General features: G+C 45.9%; 2 protein-coding genes across 2 annotated transcripts; one reads left to right on the plus strand and one right to left on the minus strand.

Annotated features, from left to right (window-relative positions):
- Window positions 1–560: 560 nt before the first annotated feature.
- CENPT (centromere protein T) lies at window positions 561–14,789 on the minus strand. Its single transcript, XM_065733364.1, has 13 exons — window positions 14,659–14,789; window positions 13,696–13,825; window positions 12,853–12,946; window positions 11,424–11,557; window positions 10,468–10,498; window positions 9,190–9,332; window positions 8,330–8,728; window positions 6,537–6,710; window positions 5,846–6,055; window positions 4,208–4,304; window positions 3,275–3,439; window positions 2,376–2,480; window positions 561–711 (listed from the first exon to the last, which is right to left on the minus strand). Exons 1-13 carry the CDS (start codon window positions 14,779–14,781, stop codon window positions 588–590), a joined length of 1,929 nt encoding a protein of 642 aa, XP_065589436.1. The 5' UTR covers window positions 14,782–14,789; the 3' UTR covers window positions 561–587.
- Window positions 14,790–14,983: 194 nt separating this feature from the next.
- Window positions 14,984–15,905, plus strand: THAP11 (THAP domain containing 11). Its single transcript, XM_065733365.1, has one exon. It carries the CDS (start codon window positions 15,091–15,093, stop codon window positions 15,808–15,810), a length of 720 nt encoding a protein of 239 aa, XP_065589437.1. The 5' UTR covers window positions 14,984–15,090; the 3' UTR covers window positions 15,811–15,905.
- Window positions 15,906–19,319: the final 3,414 nt, after the last annotated feature.

Below are 19,319 nucleotides of genomic sequence, written 5' to 3' on the forward strand. Positions count from 1 at the left end.
GAAAATTTAACCTCTCAGATGGTCCTAAATTACTGCGTGTTAACTCCCCAGCAGCTGCTGCAACTACGAATTGCTCTTGACACTGCAGAGCGGACTCGCAAAGCATGACAAGATCCCAAGCTTTGAAGACCCTGCTCTACAAAAAATATACAGCTGTATCAAGGACGATCATCTTATAAGGCAGCCCATAACTTCTCAATTGAGCAAACAAATGGTTAAGATGAAGAGCACCAACACAAGTGTCTATTAGGAACATTCTGAAAACACAGCCGACACCTGGTAACCTCTCAACTCACTGGAATAAGCAGCATTAGCATCATACAGAATACACATCACATTTTATTTTACAAAGCTGTAAAAGTATTCAGAGAGAAGATACAAAAATAATATATAATAATGGATGGTGAGATCCAGCAGGCTGGCACAACAGCCACAGCACAACCTGAATCAATTCATGCCTGTGCCAACTGCTAATTGCCCCAGTAGTTGCATGTGGAAAACCATCACATGGAACAACCTAAAGCTAGCTACTGCAAAGCAGGCCATGTTTGCACCCCTGGGACATGCCCACTGCCAGAGGGAAATGTTCACTTGCAGGGAATCACTTTATTCCCACTCACAGCAATGGGAATCAGCAGCTTCCTGTACTCCAGAGGGAGGTGACGCTCCACCAGCACGTGCAATGGCATCTTGTCTGTCACCAGCCCTTGCCTTTGTTCAGAAAAGAGAGCAGAGAAGAAACAGAATTGTTAGCAAGAGTTTCCAATAAACTTAATACCAGAGTAAAGTTTTTTAAGTTTCCTTGCAGTGACATTTCTGCATTTAGCACCTGAAATGCAGAGGCTGTGGCTGTTTGCACAGAAAAGCCATCTTCTTTATTTGCACACAACCTTCCCACATGATGTGTTTGGTCCCATATATGGTGCAGCTCCACACAGAGGTATGTTCTTTCCACAGTGAAAGCCAGCACACTGAGCTGCACCAAAGTGGTTCATTCCGTTTTACGGTCATGGGATAAGTTCTACCATTTAAGGACATGCATAGAATTACCCAACAGAAGCAAACATCCCATTGTCCAGCAGACTTTTTTTTTTGAACATGCCATTCACAGCTCAGAAGTGGTTGGCATTTTAAAACTGTGTAGACGAGTGTTGTTTTCTAGTAACACCATTTAGCTGACTGGCCTGAAAAAAAATAAATCACCATCTCTCAGTCTCTCACAGAAAGAAGAAAGCAGCCTTTATCCATGCTTTCTTTGTGGAAAGAGCAGAAATGCTGTTCTTGTTCATTAACTGGCAACAATTCCTAATCTCTTTATGAGGCAGTGGAAAGGCATAAAGACACTGGGAAAGAGATAAAACAAGCATACAGAATCCTCCAATCTGGCCAACTGAGCCATCATGCCTCCTGGCCTGCTTTACTAATTTCAGTACACAGCTGTCAGGTGGGCAAATGAATTCTCTGGACAGCAAGAGATCCTTCTTTTTAAGCAGCAGCAGCATCAGCTCCTGGGACTCCGGCCCACACAAAACTATTTACTTTAATCCCTCCAATAACTTTTAACATTACATCTGAAAAGCATTCTTCCAGAGGAAACTAGGGATAACAATGTCCACGACTTCAAACGAGGAGCGGGAAATGCTTTCAGGCCTCAGTTTTACAGAGGGCTCCCGACCCAAGAACAGAACCCTTGTATTTCGGTTGCAGGACGTTAGTCCAGACACAAGATGGGGCAACTAAGGAAGCCCAAAGCGAAGGGACTCTGAGAACAGCAGAGTCAGGATGCAGGCCCTCTGTGGGTTCTTGTAGCAGCAAGAAGAGGAACACTTGTCAGGAGAGTCAGGCCAGAGTCCTTTTCCTGCTTTGGCAAGGAAGCAGGAATTTGTACTCTATTAAAGATTCTGCAGAAGCAGGAAGAGTGTGATTTTGTTCGGAGGAGCAAGATCAGAAAGGGACAGCAGGGACTGTGCATACACACTATTTCAGTTGCAAGGGCTCTCAGGGATGCAAGCAGCACAGCCTACCCTTGCACTTAATGTTATTGTCCTCTACTTTCTACCCACACTTTTTCTATCTCAGCCCTATCCGTTCCACCCTTGCACACATTCTTGCTACCTGTTTGTCAGACTCCTTCACTCCCAACCCCTCACTACTTCTTCCTGCCCTCCACTACCTTGGCCCTAAAGTATAGAAATCCAAGTCCATAAACATTTTTGGGGGGACAAAAAGCCAAGCTGCATCAAGGAGAGCAAATCACCAGTTATCATACTTACAGCAGAAACACTGCTAGTGTGCACACCCAGGCAGTGACAGTCTTACTGGGCTATCAGCACAACACAGACCACCAATACAGGTCAACAACACCTCTCCTTTACCTTCTCATGAGGACTTCCACATCAGCCATCTCCACTGTCTTTCTCCCTGCATGTTGGCTGTAAGCTTCCAGATCACTGCTAACCTGCTTGAAGTATCTCTCAGAGCTGAAGAATTGAAGGAAATAAAATCAGGCTGTGCGGTGTACTAACACACAGTGCTTGCCCACTTCTGTGGGACAAGCTGTACTGCAGCTGCTCTCTATGCAGGTCACAGCCTGCCAGGGAAAACTGTGGGGAAGAAACACAACCCTGGGAATGAAGTACTGCATCTCAGCCCAGACTTTCTGGACCACCAAACAGTAACTCTGAACGTGCCAAGATAGCTGTGAAACAGCTGCACATTTGACAAGCAGAATCCTTCCCAAAACTCCCACGCATGGAAGAACAGGAGTTAACTGATAGTCTCATCTTTAACATGGATTTATTAGGCTCTTACTGTGTACAGTGTTGGAACAATCCCCAGATTTTACTCAGGAACATAATTTATAGATACCAAAAGCTGAGAAAGCCTGGAGCTGTAATACTGCACAGCAGGAACAGTTTCACCTTGCTCAGCCTAACACAGTGCCCATTCTCCAGAGCCATCCTGCTCAGAGTGCCAGTGATACAGTGTGCTTTTAGCTAGAGAAGACTGCACAGTGCAGTTTGTCCCAGCTGGGACAAATGTCAGAAGCTGCTGCAAGGCAGTGCTGTTCACTGATAGCCATGCAGCAGCCAAGAGCACCTAGCACATTTCTGTCCTCATTTTCACCACACCTCCTGCAGACTTCCCACCATCTGAGAAGTGAAGGGCCAAGGGAGAGCTGTCAACTTGTCAGCAAGTCTCAGAGAATTTGCAATTACAGGAGAATCAAAAAAAACGGAGAAAAGAGTAGGAGGAGCAGTTTGCTGCTACTTACCATTTTTCAACAATTTTATAGGCATCTCTGGTCACTGGCATCTTCACATAATGGCTAAATATCTGCTTTATCAAACTGCTTGCTATTCCAGGCTCACGTGTTTTCCTCTGTGCTGCTCCTGAGCTCTTTGGAACCGGCTTAGCCTGCACTGGCTGTGGGGGCAACCTTTGAGAGAAAATCCACACATCAAGTGAACAAACACAGGCAGTAGGTGCAACCAGAGAACCAAGTTCAAGCAAATCTTATGCTGAATTTGAAGGAATTAAGAGCTTGTGGTAGTTCTTTCTCACTCCTAACTGAGGAAAACTCTCATGCCCACAAATGACAGATTCTATGAACTGGCCATGTGGCATTCCAGCCTCGGGAGAAAGGCTTGAGTTTTCTGAAACAAGGGTGCTAGCACAGCAAATAGCCAGCAAGCTATAGTTCTCTCTAATATATAAACGCATCTGTGCTACAGCTCCCTGTAGTTTTCACTTTCCAGGAGTGGAAAAAGTTTGAGGTACCCCTAGGCTGCCTCTGTACCTGCAGACAGGAGAGTAGTCTGCAGGGTACAGTGCACTGTTCTAGGCGGTGGACAATACACACCTGAAGTTCCTCCTCTGACTCATAAAAACATGTTCAGAAAAACTTTTACGTTCTTAGGAATGTTTTATTTGGCCTTCTGCATTCCTTCTCCCTTAAGCAAATATTTTTCAAGTCCCAAATGAGACTACTACTGCTTTCCTATCTAAAAAAGAAAATCTGTAACAGAAAAGGGAAGCTCCTAATTTCACTCAGTAGAAAAGCAAGAAACAGAGAAAACCCTGAATCTCAGACCAACACACGTCAGACAGCTAACAAGAAAGCAGCACTACAAGCTCTCCACTCTTGCTACTTGCATTCCCCAGACACACTTCTATCAAACCACTGCTGAAGGCTGCTTATACTTACTCAGGAGCAGCAGATTTTACAGGACGTGGAGGTGACGGCACCGGACGCGGTCTGTAAGCTGCAGCACAGACAAACTTGGGTGTCTTCATGGAGACTTCTACAGAAAAAAAAAAAAAAACCGAAAAGGTAACAGCTACCCGAGGAACTGAAATCTATTTTTCAAGTCCCTGCAGCAAGCAACACTGTAGCAGTAGACAGAAATCCAGCCAGCTTTCCACTGATCTGGTCTGGGGCCATGCTGCCTGCACTCAGGCTGTGGCTCCACAGAGCCAGCAGAACCACCAAGCTGCAGTTGTAGCTGCTCATCTCCTGCCTCACACACTGGTGGTTTCCCCACTGCAGCAGGCTGGGCAGGGCCTACAATGCACACTGGGGCTGATGCTTCCACTGACTTCAACTGACAACAATTTGCAGCCTCTTTTCCCAGAGAAATTCAAAGCGTGAAAGCTACTGATTTAACAGGGTGGCAGTGAGGTATCAAATTCTCCTGAGCAGAGGGATGTGTGGAGCAAGAAAGTCACCAGATGAAGGTGAGTCCATGAGCATCTCCCACATTCAGGTTTTAGGAATTCCCCTCGGCTAAGGCTCAGGATGCAGTCAGGATCTTGCCTTTTCTTGGCCTGTGCACCATCTATTTCAGTTCCCTCCAAGCCTAACCTGTATCCTCCAGCTTCACTCTTAAATTCTTTTAGTTTGTAACAAGGACAGCAGGAAAGAAAATCTTAACAGAACTGAAATACTATCAGCTTCCTGTCTAGGAGTGGTCAGAGAGGACTTCTTGCCTACCAGTTTCCCTCACAAGCCAAGCAGAGCCCAAGAATCCAGCATATCTGATAACTGTATTTCATCACCCTCCCTAGGAGGCTATAGCACCTGTCCAGTGACAGCAGACAAGCCCCCCTACCTCAGCTTTCCTTACGGAAGGAGTGTTTCAGATCTATTACCATCTTGTAATCACAGCTGAGTTTCCTCACAATGCCTAAAAATCCTGGCAACAGGACTCCTTCAGAATGCCCTTAGTTCAATTTTTCAGTTCAGGATAACATTACACATTGAAAGAGCTCAAGGGAGCACTGAGTTACACTACGGGCATTCTCAAACACGGCCTTGACTGAACTACGATCTTCCAAATGGTATGAAAACCTCCTGGAACAATGGAGCAGACTGATAAAGTATCTGGAGAGCTGCTAAGAAACAGATACTTACTCTCAGCTTTCTGGAAAAATCTATCTACACTTTCAGTTAACTAGAAAGGAAATCCGTAACCACACACAGAAAGCATGAGGTCCACAAATGGCTCTGAAAAAGCAGCTCAATGCTAGGATACTAATCTCAGCACGAAGACTGGAGTCAGGAAAGTCGTAGGAGTGAGGTGGAAGATTCATGTCACTGTATAAAACCACACTGCACTCAGTACTGTACAAAGTGTGTCCTTCCACTACCTAACCTCAAAAAGCACAAGGTTATCACTGTCTCTGTAACAGTCTATACTTCCCACTAGCCCTAGGAATATCAGTCAATAGCTTCACATGGACTATCCTAGGGACTAAGCAGCTGGTCACATTACTAATCAACGCGTTGATAGATATCAGGGGATTCTTCAACTGCCTTCTACTACTACTGCAGATTTTTTCTTACCTTCACTCTCATGGTCTTCTATTTCACTTTCATCATCAACAGACTCCTCCTCAGCAGCATCCATTTCTCCTGCAATGGTCTTATGTTCCATTCCACCTGTTTGCTCAGCAGCTTCTTTTAATGGCTTTGCTCGAGACGTCTCAAAGGAGTAAGAAGCACGAGAATGCCCGCTCAGACTTCCAGCTCTAACACTTCCAGCCATCTCCAGTTCTAGATTTCCAAAACAGGAACAATCCATTACTGTAACAAGCATCATAGCCAAAGTTTCAGAAAATTAAACCCAACTTTAGAACCCTGAAGTAACCGCCTATTACATTCAGACTTCCAAGGATCAGAATGTTATTAAGCTAGGCAGCTAAAGCACTGATGAATCCTTGTAAGTTAAGAAAATTAACCTGGCAGATTTAGATTTGCCAAAACATTTTTTGCATATCTTTCCCAGACTCAAACTCCCACCAGTACATTACAATTAAAGAAGCTTTCAGCAATTATTTACTTCCAGTCACTATTACCAAGAAAATTTTGCTTTCTACTTGAGCAGTAATGCAGTCTTTCAGCTGAAACATCAGAATTAGCAGGCCGTATGTTTGGCTTTTTCCCCCCAGCATTTAGCCCAGACTGCAGAATGTGGAGAGTTAACAAGCACGTCTCCAAGCAAGGCAGCCTGAGGTACCAGTGCTATTGGTCTCACCAGTTTCAGGAGGGTCTTGGCGTTCAAAGTCTTCTGCTATTCCTCCTCCTTTTGGAGGGGTCATTTCCATTTCAACTCCAGCATCCTGTGCCACTGTTAGCTGTGATTCTGCTTTTCTTGACAGTTTCTTCTCCGAATGTTCAGAATACTCAGCATCTGCACGGTGCTCTGTAGCTAAAATAGGAAATTCTACCATCAGTAGACCTCAAACAGCTACCTAATCTTCTGGATGGCAAAGAAGAGCTCTACCTATTAACAGCTAGAAATTGAGAGCATTAATGCTGCCCCCAGTATCTTCTTATACTTCCAGTTTTCCTGATAGGATAAATAAGAAAGCAGAGGGAAAAACACACACAAGAAAGTGCTCTTGCTTTACTTGAAACAGTTTAGAGTTTACACTGCATCTTAGGAATCAGCTGGAAAAGTCCTTGCATGTGTTCTTTCAGTTTGTACTGGGGGGCTGTCACTAGCTGCCTTTGGTAAAACAGAACTACATCATTACTAACTTTTGATGATAACGGCTTGCAAATTCCAGCATCTTTGAGACATGCTCTCTCTCCTTCCTTTTCTTGTCACTTGATTCAGACCTCTCTTTCACGCTCTCCTCACTTTCTTCCATGTTAGCAATCCATTTGTCCTAGAAGTCCCTAGTACTGATCTCTTCAGAGCAATTCACCTTTTCTGTTCATCTCTTCTGTTGTTCTTTCAAAAACAACTTTTCCCATCAAATCTGCCAGCTGCAAATCTCCAGAAGCAGATTACAATGCAATTATCCACCAGGCATTAAGTAATTTCTAAGCTTCTCATGGTAAGAACTCCATCCCTCATTCGAGTAGTACAGAGTACACCAACCCTTCTTTACCTGTTATTTACCTGGCCCTTTCAACAAAGGATCATAAATAAATAAACCCTACATGAAAAAGAAATATCAGCTGTCTGTGTTTAAATGTGAACTTATGCTTTCCATGAAGAACTGCACAAAACTACTCACTACAGCAGACCCTAGCCTGACTAGGCATCCTAGAGTCATTAAGCAGAAAATGTAATGGTAACAGCCATGCCTTGGGGTCTGCTCTGTGCAGAACGAGGGAAACACGCTCCTATTTACACAGCCAGGATACAGTTCAACAAAAGGTCATTAGGACAATTAAGGGACTGGAGCATCTTTCCTATGATAAAAGGCTGAGAGCTGGGACTGTTCTCTCCCTCTGCACATCAGGAAATACTTCTGTACTGCATAGGTGACAGAGCACTGGCACAGGCTGCCCAGAGAACTTGTGTAATCTCTATCACTGGAGATCTTCAACAACTGCTTGATGTGGTCCTGGGCACCATCTCAGAGTGACTCTGCTGGAGCAGGGGTGGCACAAGGTGACCTCCAGAGCTCCATGCTGTAATGCAACAGAAAGCACAGCAATGATAGTGGGGGAGTAAAGCTCTAAGCTGCAGTAAGTGAGGATAAGCCCAAATGCAGCAGATACAGAAACAAAGGAAAAAGTCTGCTTACCTATAGGAGGCCTCAGGTAAGCAAGGAATCTCTAGCAAGATACCCATACTGCCACTGCCAACCCTCAAATGAGGTATGGGAAGGAGTGGATCCTGACTCCACCCCTTCCAGTCATTCAGGCACACTGAGTGCACCAGAGCTCCCCTGGGTTGGCCCTGCCTTCTCACCAGGTGCTCCATCACTGCTTCAAGCTGTAGCAGAAATGCTGAGTCACACCTGCCAACCCAGTCATCCTGTGATTTCACATAGTACCTGCAACCCCCAGTTCCCAACCCATAGTACTCACCACCAACCATTTCTTCTGAATCAGAGAACTGTTCAATTGGATCGTTCCCAGCAGAATGACCTTCTCCCTGCTTTGCAGGTGTTTTTTGAGCTATCCCAACAACATGTTTACAATCAGCTATTAAGTCTTTTTCAGAAAATCTCTGGGTCCTTCCCTCATCCACACCCACACCAGATACCAGGCCCTCCAGCTTTGCTTTCTCATGAGCAGGATATGAAGTGCTGCTTCTTTGTACAGAAGTTTTTGACTCTGCTAGCTGTGATTCAAGGGGAAGAGGGTTCTGTTCACCAAACTGAGGCTCAACAAAGAGCTCTGTATTATTCAGCATGACTTCTTCCGTTTCCATTGTAGTTGTTCCAGTCACAGATGTTGTATGCAAATCCACAAGACAGTCCTGTGCTGTTTAGAAAAACAAGTTTTATGTGAAAAAAATAACAAAAAACCAAAAACAAACTCATTGAAAGTTATAAGGACACATTACCAGGACTTACATAATTCAAAAATCTAAGTCATTCAACCAATGCATTCATCCACAGCAAATTGAACTGTGAAACTCTACCACCACTCCTCAGCAGCCTGAGCCAAACCACCTCCCCAGTACCTGCAGTTATGAACACAGTCCCACGCAGTATACAATTTGTGTGGTGTCTGTAACCCAGCTGAGCAGAGGACATTGAAAACGCACAAAATCAAGGCAACTGCGGGCCAACTCTGCCCTCCCAAATCACACCAGATTTCTGTGAACAAGTTAGTAGCCTCTAAATGCTAAAGTACAGGCCACACTTCAGCAACTGCTACTAAAAGTCACATTATACAAGGCCCTCTGTCCCAAAAAACAGAAGTAACAACACAAAAGAAACCTTTTCTCTGCAGCATGTTCTGTTCCACTCCTCCTTCAAAAGCAGCAATGTCAATAGCTTTGCGGTTCTGCGGCCTCCTGAGTAAGCCTCTTTTTTCAACAGTGTCTGGTGCAATCAGGGAACCAACTGACATGCGAAGAGATCTGTAAGAAGAGGAAGCCAGAAACTGTTTTCCAAGCCTACACACTCCTCATTTGCTCTCAGGTTACAGGCAGGGGGCTACTAACAAGGTACTTCAGAAAATCCTCAGCTAGAAAGGCAGAGTAGTCTTCTTTAAGCAAAAGGTCTAACTTGTAATTGTTATCTGACACTGGAGTACACCCACAGGAAACAGATTGGTTTTACAGCCTACCTAGTGAGGACTGCAGCAACGTATCTGGCAAAAGGTTCAGAAATCGTTAAAAAAAATAGAAATAACATGGCAAACAAGTGTTTGAGAGTAAACTCTAGATCACAGTGAGGAGGTAGGAGGATTGTGAGAGAGTGTAAGAAGCTGCTGAGTATCAGTAATGACAGCAAACTACAGCTACCAACGCCATCAACTTTTTGAGGTAGGAGCAAAGATAGCAATAAATAAATATGGGGGGAGAAAGTGTTATGTGAATGTACATATTTTATATCTATCATATTTGTATATATAGTGCAGCCAGGTCAGCTATGTCTTGTCCTTCTTCCTAGGCAGGCCTATCAAAAGGGAGATTCAGGATAAAAAGATAGCAAGCAAGGTATTCAGCCTTATGATTCACTTTACCCGGAACAACGAGCAAGGACTGCAGTGAGAAACATGAACAGCTGCTAATTATGGCTGGGATCATTAGCAAAGTACAAGTTTAACAGAAGAAGCAAAATTCTTGATGTGCCAAAAAGCTTTTTAAGTCCAGAGAAGTGAGTCTGAAGTCTGCACTGGTGTAACTGATGTGATGAATCAATTAACAGATAGAGATGATATTCTAAGGTATATTATGCACTAATTTACTATGAGAAAGAAAGGGAAAAAAAGGAATGGGCCTACAAAGCAAAGAAGGGACATGGCACCTGTACAGAAAGGCAGAAGTACACGCCAGACCTGCTGGGGCATGCAGTACACAACCACAAATTTGGGAGAATACAAAGCATGCAGCACAACACTTCCACTCTAGTAATAAAATATGAGAGATGAGTGTGTTATTACTAACACAGTTCTTTACTGTAAATCCAACTATCTATAACGCTGCTCACAGCTACAGTGGTTATGAATCAAAGCAACCAGAAGTTAAAGCATTTTTTCTTTAAACTCACCGAGCCAAAGTGCTGTCCAATGTTGAACGAGCTTAAAAAATAAAAATAAAAAAGAAGTTGGCAACCCATTAGTTAAAGCAAGCCTGCAGAGCAGTGGTCTTGCTCACATTAGTAAACACTAGAGCACATCCTCTGCTTCAACAGAATCAGAATGTTTAAGAAATATGAACACATTCATATCAGACATTGGACTAAAGAAAAGGAAGTCAATTTCAGGGGAGACAGCATGGGATTCAGCTCCAGATTAGGAGCTGAACACAAATGTCCACGTTTCCATTACGGTCAAACATAATTCACCAGCTACACACATCTGTTCTGGGATGAGCTGAATCACTCCCCAGATTCCAGTGGGTAGATCTCATTTAAACTTTAAGAGTAATTTAGCTACCTAGTGCACGTGCAGGCCCACAGATTCAGAGATCTGTAAGTTGGAGCTGATTCCCACATTTGAATTCTACTCCAGATGGTACTGCTAACAGAATACATAAACTAAGGTGAGGTGTTATAACCTCCTGTCTCTGCAAAACTGCAACTAAAAGAAAAGTGTATTCACAAACTTTACATTAAGGGAAAAAATATTCTAACATAAAATATTATTGCTTCTGTAAAATTCCAAGACACATTTTCCTCAGACAAGGATTGCATAACCTACGTGACATAACTACAACAAAATCTGTACTTTTTTAAAGATCCTGTAATGTGGAAGAGACAGGGATTGCTTCCTTTGCAGATGCTTCAAAACTCAAAAGAGCACCAAGTTGAAAAAAAGAATCAAGAAGTCACATACAGTTAGGACAGAGCCTGCTACTCAGATTAAAAATGGCTACTTAACTTCCCCTTCTTTCCTCTTTGTACAAGAGGAAGCAGTCTTGCTTCCAAACATAGAACTGCCCAGCTGAGAAGTTACTATGTGCTAAATTGCAGTATATCACTCAACAGCAAATGCAGAGCCTCACCCTGGTTCTGAGGAAGTCGTTTGTCTGCTGCTCTCTCAAATTCAGAGACGCTGAGTTTCTTTCTCTTCTTAGGCACTTGGAAGGTAGTGACAGATGCATCATCAGGAGCAAGGTCTGGCAGTTGCAGTTCCACCCTACCAAAACAAACCTAACCTTTAATAAAGGACATCATTATTCAGCTACGTTATCTGTAATGTTGCTGGAAAATAAATGGAAATCATTTGTCCTTACTGTAGCAGAAATAATGAACTAATCAATGATTAGCTCAGCAAATGTGGGAGAATATTGCTCTTGCCTACTAAAACAAGGTAAGAGAAACAAAAGTGCGTATTCAGAAAGATTGGGATGAGGAACTTCAGGCTACAGTAGGAGCTTGGGCTCCCAAAACATTCCAAAGGTTTCTTCACTTAACAGCACACAGAAAGGCAAAAAAATAAAAATAAAAATAAAGTCTACATTTTAACTTCAAAAACTAGCTGACATACAGAACGTAAGTCTGCAGACATCCAACCACCTGATATTTTAAGGCAGGCCGATGAGACATACGTTTGAAGACGTGCAGGAACTACAACAAGCAAACTGAAGAAGGGCCTGAGATAACACTGCTCATCTGGTTTGATTTTTAAAAAAGAAATAAACAAGTTATGACCCTCCCAGCAAACTCAGACCTCCTCTGTGAAAAGAGCTGAATGACCAAAGTTCGCTTAATATTTTACAGGACCTTTTTAAAGTTGTTTACTGCCCGTACACAAGTTTAGCTATAAAAATCACACTATTTATAACAGGTTACTCTATTTTGCAGTAAACAAAAATGCATATGATTGAATGAAGTGGTCAGAGCAAATTAATACCAGCCAGTGCTAGCAGCTTTGCTCGGTTTCATGAAGTGGAAGGCTCAGGCTTATTAACATAATAAATGGAAGCTGAGCATGAACAAAAGCACTTAAACCCCTCTCTCCTTACAGGAGAGCAGGTAGCCCACAGCAGCCCAGTACAGGGACAATGAAGAAGTAACACTGTAAAATAAAAAACCAACAGCAACCTGTCTTTTGAATATAAGACATAGTAATCAGACATCTCCACACCTCACATCCCAGCATTTTCAGCATTCAGCCTGTAGGCTTGCAAAGATCCAAGAGCTTCTACTGTCTTATCTATTACAGAAAATTAAGCAGACCAGCAAGCACTTCCACTGTAAAATAAGTCTGCATTTAAAAAGGAGGACTAGTGCAAACCCAAGGTATCTAATATTCACTCCCTCATTCCCAGCAATTCTTTCTGTATTTTTAAAGCTGGAAAGGTAATTTCTGAAAATCTTGCATGACAATACAAACTGAACATTGCTGAAAAAGAAACTCTGCTCCTCAGTGTTATCAGAAAAGAAACTGCAGCTGTACCTGGTAGTGTAAAAAAAAAAAAAAGTACTTACGTGCTCGAAGTCTTCTGAGATGGAGGCTCTGGTTGAACATCTTCTCTTTCTTCACGCTGAACCTTCTGAAGAGCCAGAGGTGACACTTGTGGTTCTGCCAACAAAGCCAAACATTTTGGTTTCCACACCTCAAACTGGCAACAGTGTCAAAATGCAGCCTGGGACTCTTCAGGCTGAGTGGGAATCTCATAACTAGTTATCTAAAATGCAAGAGTCAAACCAGTTTGTGGCAGACTCTTCTCAGTGCTGTGCAGCAACAGAACAAGGGGCAATGGGCAGAATCTGGAACATGGGAAGTTCTACACTAATACAAAGAACTTCTTTAATGTGAGGCCAACAGAGTGCTGGAACAGGCTACCCAAAGAGGTGGAGAAGTCTCTTTCTCTGAAAATATTCAAGACTAGTCTGGAGGTCCTCTCCAATCCCCACAATAATGTGATTCTGTGAAAGTATCAAATACATACTATGCTCTTAAAATTACATTTCTTAATGGGTTCAAAGATCAAGTGCAAAAAATCTGGATTTCCCTCCTAGGAGGGCTGTCATGTAGGCTGACAAATGAACACTGACAAATGGCAGCATCACTGTTCCATCATCTGCAGAGCTCTGGTTTGACACAGTGAGCAGCAAACACCTCTGTACCTCGCACACCTTCCCACAGCAGAAGGCAGTGCCAGGGCTACTGGCTTGTCTGCCAGGGCAAAAAAAAAACAACGAAAAGAATCTTCAAGTTTCACCAATGCAAGACCTGGTGCTTGAAGCCACATGGCATAACCTTGTGCAGCCACCATTTGCTGCATTTCTACTCTACGCTTCGCTGAGAAAGAACAAGGCTCTGCTTACGGTTCTGGATGATCCTCCGTAGCATGTGGCGCGGCGTGGCACTGTCCAGCTCAGACAAGGCATTGGACCTGCGCCTCAGCAGGGCGCTGCCGCCAGCCTTGTTCTCCTTCCCTGAGCCACTCCTTCCAACCTGAGAACAGACACCAAAGACACACAGCTCAACATCCTGTGGCCACAAACAGGGCTGAATCATAGAACGGCCTGGGTTGAAAAGGACCACAATGATCATCTGGTTTCGACCCCCCTTCCTATGTGCAGGGTCACCAACCACTAGAGCAGGCTGCCCAGAGCCACATCCAGCCTAGGTTTGAATACTTCCAGGGATGGGGCATCTACAACCTCTTTGGGCAACCTGTTCCAGTGTGCAGCCACCCTTTGTGTGAAAAACTTCCTTCTAATCCCTAACCTAAACCTCCCCCATCTCAGTTTAAGACCATTCCCCCTTGAACTATCACTATCCACCCTCATAAGCAGCCGTTCCCCCTCCTGTTTATACACTCCCTTCAGGTAGTGGAAGGCTGCACTGAGGTCTCCCCAGAGTCTTCTCTTCTCCAAGCTAAACAATTGCAGTTATCTCAACCTTTCCTCACAGGAGAGATGCTCCAGCCCTCTGATCAAATCAGTAGCCCTCCTCTGGACCCGCTCCAAGAGCTCCACATCCTTCTTGTACTGGGGGCCCCAGGCCTAGACACAGTACTCTAGCGCTAGAACTCTAGCATTGAAACCGTTCACCTACATTCAAACTAAAGCTAAAGCTAGCTTAGAGTACACCTCACCCAGCTTCCCACGAGGAAACCGCGCGATTTTGCTTTGCAACGTTCTAATTTGATGACAATCCCCTCCCTCGAGGCGAGGTTCGGCCTAACTGTCCTCACAGACAACACACAGACAAAAGCCCCGAACTCAGCTCACCCCACCCCCACAACCGCCCAGAAAGGGAGAAATAAAGAGCCCCTCCCGTACCACAGAGGAGGCGACGAGCTCCCGCTCCCTCAGCCGAGCCCGGTGCCTCGGAGACGCCCTTACGGCAGCACTCGGTGTGCGTGCTGCCCCGCGACCGGCTCGGGTCCCGGCCCCGCCGGCCATGGTGGAGATATCGGACAACCGACGCGTCGAAAAACGCGCGCGCAGGGCGTAGTCTCGCGAGACTTCGCGAAACCTCGCTGCGCCCGTCGGGAACGGTAGTTTTGAAGCGCAGCGCAGTGTGGGGCGCGTAGTTCCGGCGCAGCTCTGAGGCAGCGCTCGGCCTCCCGCTCCCCGCGCTGCATTGTGGGCCGCGTAGTTCCGGTGCGGCCCGGGCGGGCGGCGTTGGCGAGCGGCGAGAGGCCGCGGTTGGCCTTGTGGGAGCTGTAGTCCGGCGGGGGGCCCGCGCCCGCGCCCCGAGGGACCCCCGCCATGCCGGGCTTCACCTGCTGCGTGCCGGGCTGCTACAACAACTCGCACCGCGACAAGGCGCTCCACTTCTACACCTTCCCCAAGGACGAGGAGCTGAGGCGCCTCTGGCTGAAGAACGTCTCCCGGGCGGGCGTCAGCGGCTGCTTCAGCACCTTCCAACCCACCACCGGCCACCGGGTCTGCAGCGAGCACTTCCAGGGCGGCCGCAAGTCCTACCTGGTGCGGGTGCCCACCATCTTCCCGCTGCGCGGCGTCAACGAACGCAAAGCAGCGCGGGCCGCCCGCCGCCCCCGCCCCGCCGCTGCCGCCGCCGCCGCCGCCGCCCCGCAGGGCCCCGGCCCCGCCGCTGAGGCCCCGGTAGGGGGCGCGGCCGAGGACGTGAAGCCCATCGACCTGACGGTGCAGGTGGAGCTCGGGGCTGCCGCCGCCGCCGCCGGGCCCAGCCCCTGCTGGCTGCCGGTGGGTCAGGAGGGCCCGGTGGAAGGTGGCCCACCGGACCATTCGTACTCCTTGTCGTCCGGCACCACGTCGGAGGAGCTGCTGAGGAAGCTGAACGAGCAGCGTGACATCATCGCTCTGCTGGAGGTAAAGATGAAGGAGATGAAGGGCAGCATCCGCCGCCTGCGCCTGGCCGAGGCCCAGCTCCGCGAGGAGATCCGAGAGAAGGACCGGCTGCTCCACGCCGCCAGCGTCGGGACCCGAAAGCGCCACGGGCTTTGAGGGCGGCCGACGCCTCCCGGGGCATGGCCAGGCCCTGCTTGAACCCTGAGCCTCCATCACCCCGGGATAGAGCGGCCACGGGCCATGGCCCTGCTCGCCCCCATACAAATCCACCAGATTCAGGAGATGCCGAGGAGCACTGTTACAAACACAGCGTTCTCTTGGAGACACCTCTGGCCTATGCCAGGTCCGCTGGCATCCTCTGTGTAGTTTGAAATTGTTCTCATTTAGGGCATTGGGACCCCATGTCACCACTAAGTGGATGTAGGGTGTTGGTTTTCAGCAAATAAACTGCGCTAAGTGAGGTGGCAGGAACACTACCCCCTGGAGAAGGCACATCTGAAAGCATGGTTGCCACTGTACCCATCATAGGAATGAACAATGATGTTTTGCTTGGCCTTGATTAGCAAAGGCATGAGGAAAGCTTTAGAAACCCTCTCAGGGTGATGTGTTTCTTCAGTAAATTACTGATGCCATAAAAGACTGCTATTTCTAGTGTGAAAAAGAATCCTGAAACTTAAGAGTGTTCTTATAGGCTTCGCTTTCTCAGCAGTACATACATATTTGTTACAGTTGTCTCTGCTCTTGACACTAGCAAGGATTGTGACCTGGTACAAAGGACCTGGTGGTATTTGGTGTCTGTAGTTTATCCCAGTGGCTTAAGAACTCCCTCTTGTGAAACACAGGCTTTGGAACACATTGGAATTTAAATCCTTGGCTTTCGTTCAGCGATCTGGGGTGAAGCCAAAGTCAAGCAAATGTATCTGCAGTGGTTGCGAACCCTTGCTGTTTAATCCTAACCTAGTTGGCATGACTAATAATCTGTACCTTAGGTAAGACCTTAACGAAATGTGCTTGCGTGTTTTAAACCAAGATTTAAAAGTATTGTTAACAAATTTACGTGGAATGATTGTGTAGTTTCTGTTTCTAGCCAGCGTTAGTCCCCTCACATTCAGCGACAGGAACCCAAGTGGAAGTTGGCCAGGAGGCTGTGGAATGAGGAGCGTGAGGCGATGAGCTTGGCTGAGCCATGGATCTTGGTGCTTTCCAGGAGGAGGGCATGTGGTGTGCCACTCTGACTCCGTTTCTGAGCGTACTTAGTTGGGGGGGGGATAGGTTGACAATTACGTGTGTTGGAAACAAAAGGCAGTTCACCACAGTGTGCCCATAATTACTTTTGAGGGAGCGCCCAGGTGGCATCTGGGTCTGTAAGATCTTCTTCCTTGGAATGTGTTACACTTAGTAGGTTGAGATGTCGATTTTACTAAATTTTATATAAGTATTTTGTAAATGTAAAAAGTATAATTGGTTTGAAAATAGTGTAATCTTTGTAACGCTGGCTAGCGTAGCTTTCCAACCGTGTGGGTTTCTGTGCCCTCTGTAGGAGGGAACAAAAGGGCACATGGGCCTTTCCAAGACGGAGGTGTGTCTGTTGATCATGTAGCCAGTTCAGCTGAAGGCAGTGGTTGTCAGAGCCTGCTATGTGATGCATGGGTCATTTCTTTATTGCTGTGTGTACTGAGTTGGATGGTTGATTGTGAGGATACTAAGGTCTATTCATGTACTAAGTATTCCCTGTTATTTCATTTTAATTTATTTTCTCTGATATGTAGCTCTAACTTCAGCTCTGTGGTGTACTGATTTTCCTGCAAGTCAAGTAAGCAGCAAGTTTGTTTTGTTTGCTATTTTTTTTGTTGTTGTTTTGGGGTAGGGAAAGCAGATACCCTCTACCCTATATGATTTAGCGTATGTAACTGGTCCAGCAGATCTATGCTCCCAGCAAGACAATAGGCAGCACAACGTCTCTTTTTACAAACGAGACCATTTGTGCATCCTAGCTTCTTGAGAACACGTGTGTTTTAACAGTCGTGGTACTTTTTTTACCATTGGAATGCACTTCAGGATGTTCAGCCACTTATCCCGCTGGACTGGTTAACTGCTGGACTGTTCCACTTCTCCAGGTTACACTGAGGTGCTAACTTGCTTAATTTTAATAAAGTATATTTTGTTTTGTTTCCTGCTTCTGCGTTGTGTAATTGCGAAGGGGATCTGGAGGGGCTGCGATGTGTTCTGGCCAAGGTGGAAGTTTGCAATCTGTCCTCTTTAGACCAAAGGAACTAAATACTGGTAATACATCTGAAAAAAAAAAAATTGCATTTTTGTTGGCCATGTTGTTCTATAGCATTCTTATCTGGGGACTTGAAGTTTCATTTTAAATGCTGACTCACTGCTTCCACTCTCCCACTGCGAGTAGTGTTATCATTATAGGTTTTGCTTGCTAAACATTTACCTTGGAGGCTACTGCAAATGAAAATGGGATGTCTGCAGTTAGGCTGACTGGATTGCTGAAAGGTCAGTGGCTGTAGCTTGCTTCTCTTTGGGAATGACTTTCTATTCCACAGCGTGAACACCCTTCAACTAATGTAGGGTAAGGAAGAGGAGTTTGAGGTCTGTTCTGTGTAACTGTGTGCCTGTCTGCTCGGAGACTGGAGCTGTCTGATGAGCAGACAGCTACTGGGACAATAAACAGGCTCTAAATAGGAGCAATTTGAGCAGCAACAGCCAGGCTTCTCACACAGTGCTTACTCCAGAGGGACAGCACAAGGCTCACACGCAGTGCGTGGCTGAGGAAGGAGGAGCCGTGGCCTCCCGGGAACCAGCCCACTGCAGCATGCAGGGAAGAGCCAGCATGCAGCATCTTTGTGCAGTTCCCAAAGTTCGTCATTACTTGCAACTGCAAGCACTGAATCATTGTAAGAGGCAAAAAGTTACAGCTGGCACACAAGTCGCTCAACGGGTGCACTGGAAACGTTAAACGAAGCAGCGAAAATTTTTCCACGCGCACAATTTCCCCCATTTGTTGCTAAATTAAGTGTGCAACCACACTGGCAGTGAATTAAGAGGCTAATTAGGAAGGTACCTCAAACATATAAGCTGTATTATGCTCAATGCAAATGCTTTTCCTTCCATGTTAACGTCTCACCTTTCTGCATCCCGCATTCTGAGCTCACATACATGCTCTGTACTTTTCTACCACAACAGCTGTCGTTGGTTGCCACATTCCTGAGTGTTTATATGTATGTGATAACAAATGTTAGCCCTACAAGGGGGCTTAAAGAATGTTTCTTTAGAATGGCTACTGTTGTTCTAAGGGAAAACCTTAATGCCATCTTCACAGTCAAACAGGAGAAAGGTACAAGGAAGTTTCTTGCCAACGCAAAGCCCTCTCTCATGTAAATAAAACCCTGAACATTTTCTATATGCAAGCATGAGGCTTGCTTAGTTCACTTGTGTTTTAGGTCTCATTATTGCTCCCATTAAATGATTGGAGGACGTATGGCCTCTGACACAGCATCTTGGTGTGCCATTCACAAAGAATATTCTCCAGAGCTCTGCTCAAACCATTTACCTGCAGCTGGTGCTGCCCCAACTCCTAGTCCTGCCCCATTCCTACCTCTTCCTTGTGACCTGAGCTCCAATGTGACAAGGACAGAACAGAGCTGAAGTTA

This window comes from Cyrtonyx montezumae, unplaced genomic scaffold, assembly GCF_038088225.1.
Source record: "Cyrtonyx montezumae isolate F1298 unplaced genomic scaffold, pur_monq_1.0 scaffold_17, whole genome shotgun sequence".
In the NCBI taxonomy this organism is placed as follows: domain Eukaryota; kingdom Metazoa; phylum Chordata; class Aves; order Galliformes; family Odontophoridae; genus Cyrtonyx; species Cyrtonyx montezumae.

Excerpts from the sequence above, each read along its gene's own strand:
- CENPT (XM_065733364.1), bottom strand. The coding sequence starts at position 14,781 with ATGGCCGGCGGGGCCGGGACCCGAGCCGGTCGCGGGGCAGCACGCACA. Across the intron at positions 6,056-6,536 it reads CCAAGACCCTCCTGAAACTG|AACTGGAGATGGCTGGAAGT; the intron begins GTGAGACCAATA and ends TTGGAAATCTAG. Across the intron at positions 4,305-5,845 it reads AGAAGACCATGAGAGTGAAG|AAGTCTCCATGAAGACACCC; the intron begins GTAAGAAAAAAT and ends TTTTTTCTGTAG.
- THAP11 (XM_065733365.1), top strand. The coding sequence starts at position 15,091 with ATGCCGGGCTTCACCTGCTGCGTGCCGGGCTGCTACAACAACTCGCAC.